Below are 17,955 nucleotides of genomic sequence, written 5' to 3'. Positions count from 1 at the left end.
CAATTTTTTCTACTATTTTATCTATAGAATTTGTTTTCTTGTAAGGATTAGCTTCTACTTCTTCATTATCTATTCTAATTTTTATTTATTCTTGTGAGGGATATTCTGATTCTATTATTTTTCCTCATATTGTTTTCCAAGGTGTTGTTATCTTGTTTAAAGGGTTTATTTGTTTTATTATTGGATATTTATACTATTTGTTATACAATACTGTTGTAACCATGGAAAAAAAATGTATATTTATTTCTATTTCTTCTAGATACTTATAGAATTCTTCTTCTTTTTATTCTTTTTATTTCATCAAATTTTTGTAAAAATCAATTTTTAATTTCTTTGTTGTATTCTGCATCTATTTCATCTTTTATCCAAGTTTTGTCTATTTTAAAATGTTCTTCTTTTGATACTATGTTTAATATTTGTGATGTAGTAGGACTATAAATTCCTTCACTACTGTGGTCTTATAAAACAAAATTATATACTGGTATTGAAATTTCTTGTTTAGTAATATTATCTATTCCTTTTAAATCTAAGTTTATTGTGGAATTATCTATTGAATGTCTTGAAGGTTATTCTATTACTTGAGGATTATTAATTCTTATTTACGAAGATCTATTCATTTTTAATCTTATTTTTCCATCAATTCCTTCTATAATTTCTCTAATTTCAGTATTGTATATTTTTTTTAGATTCTCTTGTTTCTTCTAAAATCCATTCTTCTGGTGTACTTAATTCTTTATGTTTTAGCTTTCTAGGTACTTGTATTACACTTTTTCCTAAGTTGGTTTATATTATTGTTGTTTTATTATTAGGAGTTTCTCTTCTAACTTTAAACCCATAATATGCTTTTGTAATCTTGTAATATACTCTATATATTAAGTGAAAAGGATCAAATGTATTGTCTACTATATTATCTGGGGATTTTATAAATATTCTAATTGCTTTTGCACTATTATCATTGTTTAAACTCATAGAAAAGTTTGGATAACAATTAAAAAAGGTAGGACCATCTTGTAGATTTGTTTCTAATGTTGTTATTATTAAATCTTTTATTTTTAAATGTTTCGTATCTCTTAATAATATTAATACAGGAAGATCTACACCTATTCTGTAGTATGGTTTCACTACTAATTGAATTAATCCTAAAAGAATAAAATTAAATCCATCTTTCTTATGCTTTTGTAATAATTGATCTTCTAATAATTGAATATCTTTTTTACTCTGTGTTCCTGGATATGAGTATTCTATTTTGTATATCTCTTCACTATTACTATTAAAAGACTAAAACGATCTTTGTTGATAAACATCTTTCCCTTTTATTACAGGTATTGACCAGTAATGTAAGGATTTTTTTTATATCATTTATTGTCATTTGTAGTGGGGCTGTTAAACCAAATGTTGAGGCTCCATTCTCATTCATTTCTTTCCTTACTAGCTGATTATTAAGTCCTAAGTTTAATTTACTCATAGTTCTTAATAGATTTGCCATTTTAAAATACAACCTTTTATACGACGGGAACACCCTAACTGACCAACGGATTCACTGCCATCCTCTGGACTTACTACCGGGACCACTATCCAAGCTTACCAACGTCTAAACAGCTTTACTGGTACACTCAGGCTGGATTTTAAAATCTTAAACTCTAAGTTTGTAAAACTTAAAGCTTAATTAAACTGCTAATACACTCCTCTCTCCCCTCCTAAAAATCAGAACCTGTTTAGGCTCTGATACCAAACTCGGAACGGATCGCATATATATATAGTACATTAACCTTCTTTTATTTAATTGAATTTATTTAGATCACTTTTTTTATTTGAGTCTTAGTTAGGCTTGAACTCAATTATTTTTTGCTTAATGCATATTTTAACAATTTTTTGTATTTGGGATATAACTTGAACTCTAAAGCTCGTTTTAATGTGATTCCTACTTTGTACAAAAGTTAAGAGATAGGCCTACAACTTTCATAAAGAAACTAAAGGCTAAATATTAACGTATAGAGATAGAATTTGGCTTAAATCGAAAGCAAAAGGAAGTAAACATGGATTCTAACTAGTGTGCAGTGTGTGGGCTATACCTTGGTCACCAAATATCTTATTGGAATTATTCTAGTTGCATGCAAAAGCTAACATCCAAGAATTTAATTCACTTTCAAAGCATGAAGCCAAATAGAAGTGAATTTTGGGTCCAACACATTCATCAAAAGAAATTATGTGATTATCATTTAGGATATTTATTTCCTTAAATTAGGGTATACTTTCAATTCTTAGATTTTGCGGAGTTTAATTTTCTGAATTTGTATTAGGATTACTTATTATTAGGATTAGGTTAGGAGTTTAATGATTTGATTATTTTCTATTTTTGAAATTATTTTAAACTAGTGAGGGAGAAAAAGGGGAAGGACCGATAGAGTTTTGTTTCTTTTTGCTTCTTCTTCCTTGTTTCCTAAACTCTTGATTTCCGTGCTCTTCAACTTATGAAAGGATAGTTTTCTTTATCTAATTTGAGGATTAATGAAACACAACACATTTTATAATTGATTTATAACAATTATTCTCAATTTCAGTTTTTTACTCTTCTTTCTAATCTATTTAATTTTAAGAACTCAAGTTATTTGTTTAATTCTATTTAAGAAGTTGTTAATTCATCATTATTCAATTGATGTGCATGAGTCAATTTTAAAAAATTAGGGTTAATTAAGTGGTACAAAAAATTATTTGTTCTAATTCTAGAGATTTTTGAATTTTAATTGATTTTGTATTAATCAAATGTATAAAGATTTTCATGTGATCACTTGGTTTGGATTGAGATTTTATTCAAATTCAAGTTTTAATCATCGAATTAGAATTTAGATTCAATGATTTGAGTGTTGTTAATTCTTTCTTAATTCTTGAATTAGGAGTTTGATTATTTGATTAATTTCTCTTATTTTAATAAATTGATAAATTATTTTGGTTATCATTGTAAAATGACTCTAGTTATGTTTGTTTTGTGCTATAGTAATTAGGTTCTTTTTAAGCGCGTATGACCACAGATAAATATAGAAGCATAATCAATATATTAAAAGTTGAGAGTTTAGTTGTGTGTGATGATGAGTGGTGAGTGCTTAAGAGTTAAAGGAGGTGAACTCAGTCACATATGATTATAGAAATAAAAGTAAAATAAGTTTGTGTGTTTAATTTGTTAAACTCTTAAAAAAAATTAAGTTCAATGGTCACATGAAAAAAAAATACACTATCAAAAAATTTGTTTTAACATAATATTATTTTAATAATTAGTTTTTAAAAATATTAAAATAAAAACCCTTTTATAAGGTTTAGTTCTACATCCAAACTCTAATAAATTTTTGGGATATTAATGGCCTGCGTAGTTAACATGCTTAAAAATAATTAGTATTGGAGTATGTGTTTAAAATGGTGTTACAATTTTCCCTTATCAAATATATTAGGTTGCAAATAATTCTTATAAGATAAAGTGATATTTTTATAAAATTATATTTAAAAGTTTAGAAAAAAAAAAGGTTTTTTTTACCATAATAAACTAAAATAAAATCAAATATTCTAAAATAAAAAAATTATACAAATGTTTTGTTTATTATTTAAAAGAAGACGATTTAAAATAATTTACTCTGAACATATAAGACAATTTAAATCGACTTTAATTCACTGGAACTGCATTGTATTTCCTATTATAGAAGTTGATTCTAATCAATTTTAGTGTTGTGTGGAAGTTAATTTAAATTTACTTTACAGTTACCTCGTTATAATTTTGTTAGGAATCTTAATAAAAAAGAGATCATTTTCTCTTTCTGCATAGAGGAGCCATTTTGCACTGTAACGAGAATGCTTGCTTGGTTAATAATTTGTTCTTCTTTTTGACATGCTCTTTCAAAGGGTCCGAAAATCTCATGAGACAGATCATAGCAGATTCATGGTATCTTGGTTTAAAGACTTTCTTTCTTCTCATGGTGCACACCTTAGGTGAATGCAGTCACTTCTGGGCTGTTACTTTTTTTTATAAAAGTTTCGTTTTCGTCCTAACAACTTTTGCTGCGAATTCAGCTTTGACTGCTGATTCTCGTATCGCCCACTAGAAGACAAATAAGTGATATGACTTTCGTGCTAGTGAGCGCATTACCAGAAAAAACATCAAACTCTCATAGCAACTTAAATAGATCCGAACTGATGGAATGAAATGAGAATATTCTTCTAGTTTTACATTGAGCTCCCGTACTAAGCTAAGCTAAATCAACCTAGCAAGAAAATGGGAAATGAATTTTATTTTTTTTTACGGTTATTGTTCCTAATGCAAGAGCCTCTTGTTTTTTTCACTTTAGAATAGAAATTTGTAACTAAATATCAATCAGTTAATCAAAGTCAATTTAAGTCGATTCAAATTGTTTTATATGTTTAATGTTCACTACAAATCGTTTTAAATCATCTTCTTTTAAACACTAGGATATTTATGTAATTCTTTTTATTTTAGAATATTTATGTAATTTTAATTTTATTTTGTTTATCGTGATAAAAAAAATTGAAGAGAAAAGAAAGAAATAAAAAAAATAAAAACATTGAAAAAATTCTTCTTAAAAATTTGAAAATATAAATTAGTATAAGTTTTAGAAAGTATATAAAAAATAGTTTACATTTAAAAATTTTCAAATAAAAATAATTATTAAATAATTTTTTTAAAATTAACTTTCAAAATACAGACATGAGCGGTATGTATTAAAGATATTATCATATTTTATTTTTCTTTACAACTCTTTTATTTTTCTAAAATCATACATTAAATTAATAAATAATTTAATTATATGTTTTGAGTTGTTTAATTTAGATTATGTATAAATTTAGTCTTTTAATTTTTTTTGAGTTAAATGAATTTTTATACTATTAAAATTTAGTAAATTTGACTCCTTTTTAATTTTTAATATAAAACTCTTAAATTTAACTTTTGTCCAAGTTCTTTTTATTTTAAATGTTTGTTCTGGTGCTATTACGTTTGAGGAGTATTACATGCCTTTTTACATGGCATAATATTACTGGTTTAATTAACTTATAATTTATTTTTATTGTAAGAATTTTTTTAATATTTTTATTACAAAAAGATTCCTGAAGAAAAATAAATCTTAAATTAAAGAATCATTTAATAATAATATATAAATATGTTTAAAGATTGATGAGTAAATATATTTTTTAAATTTTTTTTAAATATATATTTAAATTTATATATTTAGAGATAACATTTTGTAAGCCTTTCCAGATTTTTCTTCATTTAATTTCTATTCTATTTTATTTTTAAGTTGATTATTAGTTTTATTGATTTGGGTCCAAGAGGGAAAAAAGGAAAGGGGTTGGTATTCACGTTTCTACACAAAGGCTTGCACGTTCTGAAGCATACTTTTTTAAGCATCCAGAAACCTAGAATTTATTCAAAGAATAGAAAGCACATTCTCAGAAGAAACTTACAATACTCGGATCATTCTTTTTTACTCTTTCTGGTATCTCACAAGTGTATAAACAACTAACTGCGAGACTGATTTATTCCCATAGAAAATAATATAATATTCATTAATGTTTTTATTTCTATTAAATAAAAATGGGAATTGCAAACTTCCACCATATATTTCATGTGCAGATTAGTGTCATCTATATTTTTATTTAGACTAAAAATCCATTTTATTTTTGTTAAACCAACTTCAAGTATAGGATGATATTGTATTTTTTATTAAAAAATCATATTTTTCCCTTTTTTTGTTTTATCTCTTACTATGTTGCATTAATATTTAAGGATATTGATTAGAAAATAAAACAACTTATCTTAAAAATACTTTTAATAAAAAAAAATTACTGTCCTTTTGTTATTATGTGTTATGTTTAAAATAACCTGTAGAGGATGTTAACCTACCATCAACATGTGGAAGTTGTATATATTAATAAAACCTCATTCAAATTCTAACTATTAATATATAATATTTTTAAAAAATTAAAAAATTAATATTTATATCATAAGTAAGAATAATATTTAAAAGTGAAACATTTATAAAATTTCTCTCTTTTATAGTTCTCTAGTAAACATTTTAAGATTAAATTGTTTAAGAATAATGTTTGAATTACACACTGTCTTTTTGCAAAAATTTACTTTTTACCTATATTTTTGTTAATTTTATTTTAAAATTTTAAGATTAAAGTTGTTATTAATTTATTATTATTATTTTGTATAAATTTTTAGTAAATAATTATTTTAATATTCTATTTTTTCAATTTTAGAATTTACTTTTAAATTTTTCATTATTAATATATTGATTATTAAAATTTAATTAAAATATTGACACTATACGTTAAAAATATTATTTTAAAATATTAAATTTTTTATATTTTAATACATAATATTCATAATTATATAATTAAATTAAAATAATTTTTTTAAAAGTTAAGTTTAAAATAATTTTAAATATATATAATTATTTACAAAATAAAAAATATTTAATTATTAAATTATCTATATATATATATATATACTAAAATAAAATACATGTTTATTCGGTCAACTAAATTAGTTTATAATAATCTTTATTAAAGACAAAGATAGAGATAAAAACAAAAGTTGTGAAAGAAAATAGAAAATAAAAATGAAAGTCGCTGGCTTCAAAAAGAAAAAGAAAGTTAAAGTGAGTAATTTAAGCCCAACCTTATAGTAAGTAAACTCTTTGATTTAGTCTCCAATTTTCTTTATATTTTATTAATATTTAAAAAAGTAGTAATACTTAGAAAATAATGTTGGTCTATTAGGATATATTGAGTTTTTTAACTAAAAATCCCTATTTTATTATAGTAACTTTAACCTCCATTTTATTTTATTTATCTTTTACTTAAAATAAAAAATTGGAAATGAAACTATAAAAAGAAGACGTTACTCAATCGTTTTTAATTCCAATGAAACTTTTAACTTAAAAATTATTAAATTATCAAATAATTTTAAATTTAACTTTGAAGTCAATTTTGATTTTTAAAAAGTAGTCAAATGCTACCTATGGTATTATTTTTTTTCATAAATTTTACATCTTAAAAAAATTTAATAATAAATTTTGAATTAAAATTATAATAGTTTCAATAAATTGTTTTTACTAATTACAAGGTCTCGTTTTAACATTTTCTTTAAGTTTATGTAAACATTGGGCCCGTCTTAAAATTATTAAGATAAAATATTAATTTTAGTTAAAAAGTAGTACTTAAAAATATTTAAAGGATTATACTTAATTTTTATTTAAAATTAATACAAAACATCAAGATAAAATTATAATTTTGATTAAAAATAATATCAAAACATTTTAAAGATTATATTTAATTTTGTACTAAAAATTAATGGTTGATTTAGCCTATCTCTCTTTGGATCTCGATTGTTCTTGTGTCGCTCAACTAATAATATGAAATAAAAAATAAACTACACAATTAGAAGTATCATAAAAAATAATAAATATGGACTAAAAATTTTTATAACCTGACATCAATAATATTTTGCATACAATTTAGTCTGATGAAGATTTTCTAAATTAAAATTAGACGGACAATATAAATTTTCAAAATAAATTTAATTTATTTTGACAATATTTTGATACAGAAAAAAAAGAAAGTAATTGAAACTTAAAGTTCTTCTAGAAAACAACTAGACCGTCAAAGTCTCAAAGAATAGTTAGAGGCATGAGATTTCCAATTCATGCGAACCTTTCGCAATGATTTATTTATTATTATTATTATTTCTCGCATCCAAAACAAGAGGAAGAATCACAAACACAATCAAAATAAAAAAGGTTTGCTGAAGTAATTTAGGTAGCGTCTTCTTTATTCATGTATTTATTAATATATAAAATTAATTAATTTAACTTTTATGCACAGTATATATAAAAAATCTAAAATATTATTTAATAATGAGATATCTTGTCATTTAATAAATCAATCATTTATATGTTATCAAATCAAAATTATAAAAATGACGTGCTTTTTTTTTTGTAGAAATAAAATGTGAAGTGTTAACATATCATCAAATGTTTTTTTTTTTTTACATTATCTGAATTATGTAAAATCAAATTTTTAGTTCATTCTATCTAGAATATCAACTATTACACAGTATTTCTCTTTTTCTCTTATCTATCGTTTAACATTTTTAAAAATATAATTAATATTTTATTTTTTCCATCTTCTAATAAAATTTTAATTGATTTATTTTTTTCTCTTTACAATTAAAATTTTTAATTTCAAATTTTAAATAAAAATTAACAATAGTAAAATTTAATTTAAAAAATACTTTTTACACTTTTAAAAACCGTGGTAAAGAGGACAAACAAGTAATGATATAAAAGAGAGTATAAAAAAGAAGGGGAAGTAAGAGAGTGGGGATAGGGGTAGGAGAAGCAATAGGAACCGTTGGATGGGAAGCAAACGGTCAAAGGAGGACTGCGCCGCCCCTTGAAAATGAAAGTGCTTTGGCATCAACGTTGGATGTTTGGAACTTACTTCCCTCCCACCCTTATTTATAATGCCTATATATAGATTAGTAACCAACAATCCTTTGATCTTATGTCACGAAACTTTGTTACAGAACTCTCCTCTCGTTTCGCTCCTCACCCAACAATTTCAATTTATTTTCATATTCTCATTTTAAACCACTGATTTGAATCTATTTATCTCATCGCTTTTCTTCTTTCTCTCTATTTCCCCTCTCTCTTCGTTCATTTCACGTGCCGCATTGCTGCCATCTCCCCTGTCTTTGGCCTTTCAAGGTAATTTTGTTTAATCATTCGAGATATCGATTTCTTTATGTGAGTTAATGCCTCTGTGTAGATACATATATTTTTTAATAAAAGAGTGTGCATGGATTTCCATTTCATATGAAATTCTGATCTGGGTTTACGCCCTGTGTGCTGTTTAAAAAGGATGATTGTCTGAAAACTTTGAGCTTTTGATTTTTCATTTCTAATTTCTTTGACTTTGGTCCCCGTGTATTCTTTGACTTAATTAAAACTACTACCTGGTTTAATGTTCTGGGTGCTTTGTTTCATAAATTTGAGAAAGCAATGTTTTTCCTTGCAGAAAGGATTGTTTACAGGGACTTTATTGTGCCATATCATTATAAGCTATAAAACTGTTTCAGCTTTATCTATGCATGATAAATGCTCAAGTTAATCTCATATTTTCGTAAAGTAGAGAAGACAACCTTTTTTAGCCTCCTTTGTTTTCGTTGAAACAAGCAGAAATTTTTACCAGAAAGGATTATATCTGGGACTTCACTGTATCCTCTCATTGTAAGCTATAATAAAGTTGTTTCACTGCCTCTATCTAGATGCATAAACGCTCAATTTAAACTCATCTTTTCATTTTACGCAAGTTATCTAACATATAACTAAATAGATTCAAATTTTGAGCAGGAGAAAATGGCAGAGACAAAACCAGACACGCCCTTGATACCGCCGTCGTCACGGAACCTTCCAGACTTCAAGAAATCTGTTAAATTGAAGTATGTGAAGCTTGGCTATCATTACCTCATCACCCATGGCATGTACCTCTTTCTTTCCCCACTCGTGGTGCTAATTGCTGCACAGCTCTCCACCTTCTCCATTAAAGATCTTCATGACATTTGGGAGCATCTTCAATACAATTTGATATCTGTCATTCTTTGCTCCACTCTCATTGTTTTTCTGTCCACACTGTACATTATGACTCGCCCTCGACCCGTGTACCTTGTCAATTTCTCATGTTACAAGCCTGAAGAAGCTCGCAAGTGCACAAAGAAGATATTCATGGAGCAGTCCCGGATGAGTGATTTTTTCAAAGTGGAAACTCTTGAATTCCAGCGGAAGATTCTGGAGAGGTCTGGGCTTGGGGATAACACTTACCTTCCAGAAGCTGTTCTCAACCTCCCTCCCAACCCTTCCATGAAAGAAGCAAGAAAAGAAGCTGAGCTTGTTATGTTTGGTGCAATTGATGAGCTATTTGCTAAGACCTCTGTGAAGCCAAAAGACATTGGAATTCTGATTGTGAATTGCAGCCTTTTCTGTCCCACTCCATCGCTTTCGGCAATGGTTGTTAATCACTATAAGCTTCGAGGGAACATAAAGAGCTTCAACCTTGGAGGGATGGGATGCAGTGCAGGGCTGATTTCAATTGATCTTGCTAAGGATCTTCTCCAAGTTCACCCCAACTCCTATGCATTGATCATTAGCATGGAGAACATCACATTGAATTGGTACCCTGGAAATGACAGATCAAAACTTGTTTCCAATTGTTTGTTCCGTATGGGGGGGGCTGCAGTTCTGCTTTCAAACAAATCCGCTGATAGAAGAAGATCTAAATACAGGTTGGTTAACACTGTTCGCACTCATAAGGCTGCTGATGACAAGTGCTTTGGCTGCGTTATCCAAGAGGAGGATTCTGAAGGCAAGGTGGGTGTCACTTTGTCAAAAGATTTGATGGCAGTTGCGGGCGATGCTTTGAAAACCAACATCACCATATTGGGGCCTCTTGTCCTCCCAATGTCTGAACAGCTGCTATTCTTTGCCACGTTGGTTGGGAAGAAGCTTTTCAAGAGGAAGATAAAGCCTTATATTCCAGATTTCAAGCTAGCTTTTGAGCACTTCTGCATCCATGCTGGAGGCAGAGCTGTGTTGGATGAATTGGAGAAGAACTTGCAGCTGTCTCCTTGGCATATGGAGCCTTCAAGGATGACACTTTATCGCTTTGGGAACACTTCCAGCAGTTCTCTTTGGTATGAATTGGCTTACACGGAAGCTAAAGGGAGGATGAGGAAGGGTGATAGAACATGGCAGATAGCATTTGGTTCTGGATTCAAGTGCAACAGTGCAGTGTGGAAGGCTCTCAGGACCATCAACCCTGCCAAGGAGAAGAGCCCTTGGATGGATGAGATCCACAAGTTTCCAGTTGATGTTCCAAAGGTTTCGACCATCTAAATGATGCAGTTTTAAGCAATTTTGTTTCAGCATTAGGTGGTAGCTGTTGAAGTGGTGGGAGGGGATGTGTGGTAGGTCTTGCTTGAAGGGTAGATTTTGTTATTAATACAATTTAGTCGACGGGCTGGCGCATGAGCTACTTCTGGTTTTCTTAGGAATTTATTGCTCTTGCAGTGAAATGCATTAGAGCATCGGAATTGTAATTACAATCCTAATTCATGATTTGTTTGACACCAACGAAGTGATACATTTACTATTCTTTGTGTGTTGAAATTGAAAAAATCGTATATTCTTTAGTTGATATATGTATTTGCATGTCTACAAATATCATGAGCTACTAGGTGTTTCTCCTCCTCATAATGTCTTTGCCTACCAGATGAGAGAACCTGAAAGGGTGCAAAAAAGACTGAAAAAAGCCTTTGAATTGAAATAGAAATACACCGATTTCTGATGAACGTGCACCTATAAGGTGCCAATATACCAACCAGGCGGAGGAAGCCTAGTATTCTAAGCAGTTTCCACAGGACACCCATGAAACCGTTAACCGCTTTCTTTCGGACTTGGAAGCTATCCTGAACACTAGAAGTTCTTTTTTGTGGAGTCAGCTATTGGATTAAATGTGTGGCGACAGATGAAAGTGCATAAAAAATAATTTCTTAGAGTAAATGCAATAAAAATAAGAGTAGGACTCACTTTTAGAGTTAAGAAACGTTCCTTGTCGAAGGAACAGATGTAACAAGTAAATAATATCTTTTAAAAGTCCAAGCTAAAAATCTGACTAAGGAACAAGGTCAAGAATGGCCTTAGAAGTGTCAATTTAGAGATATGTCATTTCTGATAATGTTTTTAATCTTCTTTTGACCAAAAAATATATGTTTTTAATCTTCTACCTATATATGTTGGGCTATATGTTATCATTTATTGACTCTGCTCACCAGGTCTTTTGTTGTCTTCTTCTCGTATAGTCAAGCTATCTTATAAACACTTCTGTCATATTTTTCTAATAGGTACTATTCTTACTTTGTCTAGTATTTTGATTTTATCTACTTTGTACGTCTAATCATTCATCACAATATTCTTATCTTTAGAATATTTAGTTTAAGCTTGTTCACTTTTTATTGTCCAGCATTTAGTATCATAAAGAATGGTTGATCCCACTGCTATGGTATAAAATTTTCCTTCAAGCTTGAACCCCATTTCTTCGCATATTACACTTGAAGCCTTCTTTTATTTCATCTACCTAGCTTGAAATAATACCATATAACTTTGCGTTATTTTTTCTTATCTCTGTTACTTTACATAATGATTCAAGACACCTAAACTGTGTGACTTGTATTATGATATAATCTCTAGTGTTCACCAATCAGCTGGCGTCGTATGTATATCAAATACATCGTCTCCTACATTGGAAACCAGTTGATACCATAGTTGCTCTCGACAACTCTAATTTAGTAGTTTAGTAGAGTTATTTCCTCTCTCAATTCCCTCACTAAGGCTATCGTTTGCAAGAAGCATAGATTGAGACATGGACTCTTGAATCTGGTCAATAAGTTCATCCAAAAGTATGGTAAAAATATCGAAGCCCCAACGTTAACCGTTGGTCTAATAATTTTATGAAAAATACTAACCTTAAAATTATAAGACTGGATTTAAGTAATTAACAAAAGTAAGAGTTTATTGAAAAGTGAAGTATATATCGCACATTTAATAAAAGCTTTTCATTTTTCGAGGCTTAAACTCAAGTGAAGGCATGGGGTTAACTTTCATTTTATTTTGTTTATTTAATCATTTTGCTTTTGGGGCAGGGCAGATGGATCGAGATTGGACGGGTACTAACGAGTTCAAATTTTAGTGTCATGCCTAGTGCTTTTTCATTAATAATGTAATTATATCTATCAAATAAGAGGAAGGAAAAGAAGAAGAAATAAAGATAAAAGACAAAAATAAAACCAAAAAAAAATAAAAATCCAAGATCATATTGAAACAAAGAAAAAATAAATTAAAGGACAAAATTTTGTCTATTATTGAAAACCTTCTATGACCCAACCTTCTATGACCCACCATCCCCATTATTCATAGCCTTGATGACTCTTAAGGGAACACAAACTCTCTTACCTCCAATGCCTTTGAGGTTTCTCTCCACACCTTTTATCTCTATTCAAACAACACTTATGAACCTATTTCTTTTACGATTAACACAATTTTGCATATTATTTTGAATTGTGTGAAATCATGCACACAATATAATTTTATTTTTTTGGTCTAGACCACAAAAAGCAATCCTATTGGAGTCAAGTTAAACCACAATAGAATTTTATTTGATAAATAAAGGCATATTTCATGAAGGCTTGAGCAAAACAAGTCAAATTTTACCAGTACAAATAAACCAGTTTCACAAATTAAATTGAAGCAGAACAGTAACGGCTTCGAATTTAGAATTCACAAGTTAGTAGCTCAATGAACATATAAATTAATTTATTTACTAATATATATTTATTAAGTGATGAAAACCAAAATTTTGGGCACCTTCAGATGAATAATAAAGGTTACCACCGAACAAATATTTAAAACAATAATCAGAATTGAATTGTGACAATATCACCGAAAGCAACAAATGCAGATGCAGTACCATATCGCAACTCCTAGTTTGCTGCACTACAACACTCATCACAATGGCCACTTTGAATGTCACAATCATAGACAACACGCCAACACCAATCAGTACCTTTGTCATAACCATGCTGCCATTGGACCAACAGTCTTAAGGATTTAATACTTTACAAAGCTCAAACACCATCTCCTATAGGCTGACAATAATAAGAAAAAAACAACCTTTAACAACAAAGCCTACTAGCAAGACAAGGAAAGGAATTCACCTACAAGACGAGACACATCCAAAATGTTTCATATGTTAAGATGCAACGCCAAATACATAAAATAGCCATCCCAGGATTAAAAATAAAAGAAAAATGACATTATCCACAGTTAAGATTTTCAGTGATAGAGATACTAAATTGATAAAGAAACTAAGTATAATATCCACGATCAACAACAGCAACTTAACAATAAATAGAAGACCCTACCGCTTTTTCAAGAGCATGCGAAAAATACAAAATTAGTAGAGACAAGTTTCCATCAAGCAGCTATTATTCATTAGTAATCTACTCCTTGGAAGACTTATTGATAAGAGACTTGTGGATGTGAGGAATTACACCTCCTCCAGCAATTGTTCCTTTTATAAGGGTATCCAGCTCTTCATCCCCACGGATTGCTAGCTGTAAATGCCTCGGCGTAATACGTTTAACCTTGAGATCCTTGCTAGCATTCCCAGCCAGCTCCAATACTTCGGCAGTGAGATACTCCAAGATAGCAGCAGAGTAGACAGCAGCTGTGGCCCCAACTCTACCATTAGCTGTTGTCCTTGACTTCAACAGCCGGTGGATTCGACCAACTGGGAACTACAAATAACATTATAGAAGCAGCAGCTCATGTAAGAAGAACATGCCACTTGCCAGTCACTAGCCTAAGGTATCAATACGTTAAGAAAACATTTGGTCTATATAATTGACACTCATTCACAAACTATTTCTTATATTAAAAAACTTACGTTTTAGACACTGTTATTAAAAGTTACTGTTTAATTAATGAATGATCACAGTAACTAGCTTCAACTCACTACCTAAGGGTCACTCAAAACAGTGCCCTCAATCATACAAAAGGTAGAAGGACCAAAAGCATAGCTAAGTATACCTCTCATCAGCATTAAGCTAAACAAAATACTAACTGTTTCAAATCACAATCGCACCTGCGATGTTTTAAGAATTTTTAATAACGATTAAATGGAAATGAAAAATAAAAAGACAGTCCAAACTCATACGCAAGTAAATTACCTGACTTTGGATGAGAGTGCTTAAACTCTACAACTACGTATGCCTAAACATATCAACAGTAGAAATTTTTTCAAATAATTTAAAAATAATAATCCAAAACTATACACATGTAAATATCACAAGCAAAGCACTGTTACATAAAACGCAAGATTGACACAATTCGGTCAAAATTTACAAGGACACAAAATAAGTCAAAATAATAGGAACTATTGATCCATATTCAAGATTTAATCACATCGCCAAACTTTATTTAAAAAAAAAAAAGAAATGCTCGTAAGTCCATCTCTTTTACTCATTAGCCCACTACTAGCTCAAAAGCGTTATGCGGTAAACCCTTATTTTAATATGGGATTTGGCTCCTCAAGCACTTTAGAGGGTATAGTCTATATATATATATATATATAAAAGGGGGTTCCTGTTGTCGTGACCGCGTACGTAACAATCGAATGTACTAACTCAGCACGCTTGACGCTCCTATTAAACCTTCTAGATGATTTAAAAGAAAATATATACAATTTATGAAAATTCGATTTTCGTCCCATAGTTCAAATGTCGTACAAGAACCACCGAAAATGCACACCAAAACTCTCATAATGAGTCACAATGTGCTACCACAAGAATAAGGGATAAAGAAAAGAGAAAAAAAAAATAGAGAGAAAACATGTGGATGTACAAGGAAATAAGAAAGAGGTGAAAGAAAGGGAAAGAGAGTGAGATCTAAGGACCTGAAGGCCAGCACGAGAAGAACGCGAAATGGGTTTCTTCTTGTCCTTGTCTTTGTTGGTAGCAGAGGTTTTGCCTGTGATCAACCCCTTTGCGCCTTTCCCCGACATGTTTTACCGCCAAAACAATGATGTGTTGTAGCCTTGAGAGAGAGAGAGTCACACACTCGGGTAAAGGGGTAATCTTGAGTTCTCCCTCTAATCTACACACAACAGGATTTGAGGTTGTTTCCTATTATTGCCCTTAGCCCTCCCTTCCACGCCTATTTATTTCTTCTTCACATTCGCTCCCTCACCCTCCTACTTTCTACAAATTTCTTCTTCTGCCCTTTTTAAAAGGGGTTTTCTCATGTCTTGAAGTTACATTCGCCCTTCAATTTCATTGCTTTTTTTAAATATTCTTAATCTCAAATTTTAGAACTCAGTTAAAATAAATTATAATGATAAAATTTTATTAAAAATTATTTACTATATTTTAAAATTTTAATGTAATAAATATGTTTTTTTATATACTTAAACTTAACATAATTCTTTTTCTAATTCTTTTACAAATTATTTTACTTATCTATCAATTTTATTTTTCATACATGATATTTTATTTCTAAAATCTATACCAAGTATTTCTTATTTATAATTTAATAATTATACATGCATTATAAAATTAATATAAAAAATCAACAAATAAAAAAATTAAAAAGAACAATGTTAAGAAAAATAGATAATTTTAATTGTATTTCACATATTTTTAATACAAATAAGGTAGATTAAATCTACTGTTAAGAGTTTCATATTTTTAAGTGCGAATTAAATAAATAGTTACAATATTTTAAATTTTAAAGAATATAAAAAAAAAAGAAAATAAGCATTCACTCATATTAATTTATAATACTAATGTTCTTTATTTAAGATGTGTTTCATAATATTTAACTAAAAAAATTTTATGAGATAGAAAACGAAAAACTTTTAATATATTATTAAATACTACCTCAATAAAACCTTGCTCAAAAAATCTAATGAAAAAATTTATGACTAAGAAATAAAAAGTATATAACATATTGAATTTTCTTCCAAATGTAAACAATTATTTTTAAGACGCAAAATTCAATTTTGTGAACTAATTATTCAAAAAATTTATTTGACAGTGACTTTGAGAAAATATCTACTTGATTCTCACATGAACAAACTTGTTGAATATTTATATTGTCATTCTTTAAAAGATAATGGATAAAAAAGAATTTTAGAAAAATATGTTTTATTTTGTTTTATTAATATATCTTTCTTTCAATTAAATAATAGTAACAACATTATCTTCATACATAATTGTTGGGGGTTATTTTTTTCAAAGAGAAATGACAAGTTTCTCACATATGTTGAATCATATATCTTAACTAAATGTATTTTCGAATTGCCTTATGTAATGCTAAAATTTGTATGCTTAGATGTAGTCATCATAGTATGAAGGTTATAAGTTTGTTAATTTAATAACTAATTAAAAGATGAAAACTAAGTTTTGTCCACTTAATTTCTTCTCGCATTTTATTCTATAATTTCATTAACTATATGTGTGGCACGATCACTTATTATGCAATCAACTATGAGATGTTAAGAATGACTAAGTTCCAACATAAAAACATACACATGCTAGGACAAAAACGAAAATATTGAAAAAAAAAATCAAAATTGTAATTAAACAGAAAGATCAAATAAAGTGTGCAAATGATTCATCATAGTCTTAGTTATGGATTTAGTTACATATAACGAAATAGGCAAAGAAAACAAATGTAATGAAAATCATATTCATTCAAAAGTTGCCAAAAGTTGGTTCAACAAAAGTCCTTCTCACTAGTCTTAATTGCTCCATGATAAGGTCTCTCAAAACCCTTAAAAATCTCACAAAATAAACCACCAAGAAGTGAAGCATAGCAGTGTGTTAGAATTATCTCTCCTTAATTAATTAGATACATTCCCATATACATTCATGCATGGGAAAGAAATAATGGATTTATTCAGTGTCTTAGAATTATTATCTTGACTATTGAGAACATGCACATTCATCTTAAATGTGGTGATTCATATTTAGAAAGGTGAAATTCATTTAATATCCACTATCTCTTCTTGGTGGAAGTCTCACTCATTTACTATAAATAGAGGATTTGAGAGAAGCTTGAGCAATCAATCCAACTAAAGAGTTGAGAATCAAGAGTAAGAAAGTGAGTGTGTTTGTAATTCTCTTTGAGAGAGAAATTGAGTGATTTCATCATTTTTGGTGAGATAATTTGTATACCATCCTAGAAGGGTGAGATTGAGTGTTATCCTCTTATATTAAGAGAGAATCATTGTAATCCTGCTTTTATAGTGGAGATCTTTATTGGCTAGTGCTCGTGG

At 28.9% G+C, this 17,955-nt stretch overlaps 2 protein-coding genes across 2 annotated transcripts; one reads left to right on the top strand and one right to left on the bottom strand.

Annotated features, from left to right (window-relative positions):
• The first annotated feature begins 8,571 nt into the window (after positions 1–8,571).
• LOC113847218 (3-ketoacyl-CoA synthase 11-like) lies at positions 8,572–11,210 on the top strand. Its single transcript, XM_027476181.1, has 2 exons — positions 8,572–8,774; positions 9,420–11,210. The coding sequence occupies exon 2, from the start codon at positions 9,426–9,428 to the stop codon at positions 10,956–10,958; it is 1,533 nt and encodes a 510-aa protein (XP_027331982.1). The 5' UTR covers positions 8,572–8,774; positions 9,420–9,425; the 3' UTR covers positions 10,959–11,210.
• Positions 11,211–14,043: 2,833 nt separating this feature from the next.
• Positions 14,044–15,796, bottom strand: LOC113846585 (probable histone H2A variant 3). Its single transcript, XM_027475030.1, has 2 exons — positions 15,574–15,796; positions 14,044–14,416 (listed from the first exon to the last, which is right to left on the bottom strand). The coding sequence occupies exons 1-2, from the start codon at positions 15,679–15,681 to the stop codon at positions 14,120–14,122; spliced, it is 405 nt and encodes a 134-aa protein (XP_027330831.1). The 5' UTR covers positions 15,682–15,796; the 3' UTR covers positions 14,044–14,119.
• Positions 15,797–17,955: the final 2,159 nt, after the last annotated feature.

Source organism: Abrus precatorius, unplaced genomic scaffold, assembly GCF_003935025.1.
Source record: "Abrus precatorius isolate BTA unplaced genomic scaffold, Abrus_2018 Scaffold8, whole genome shotgun sequence".
NCBI classification, from domain to species: domain Eukaryota; kingdom Viridiplantae; phylum Streptophyta; class Magnoliopsida; order Fabales; family Fabaceae; genus Abrus; species Abrus precatorius.
Note: the sequence above shows the minus strand (reverse complement) of the source record. Positions and strands in the feature narration are given on the sequence as shown.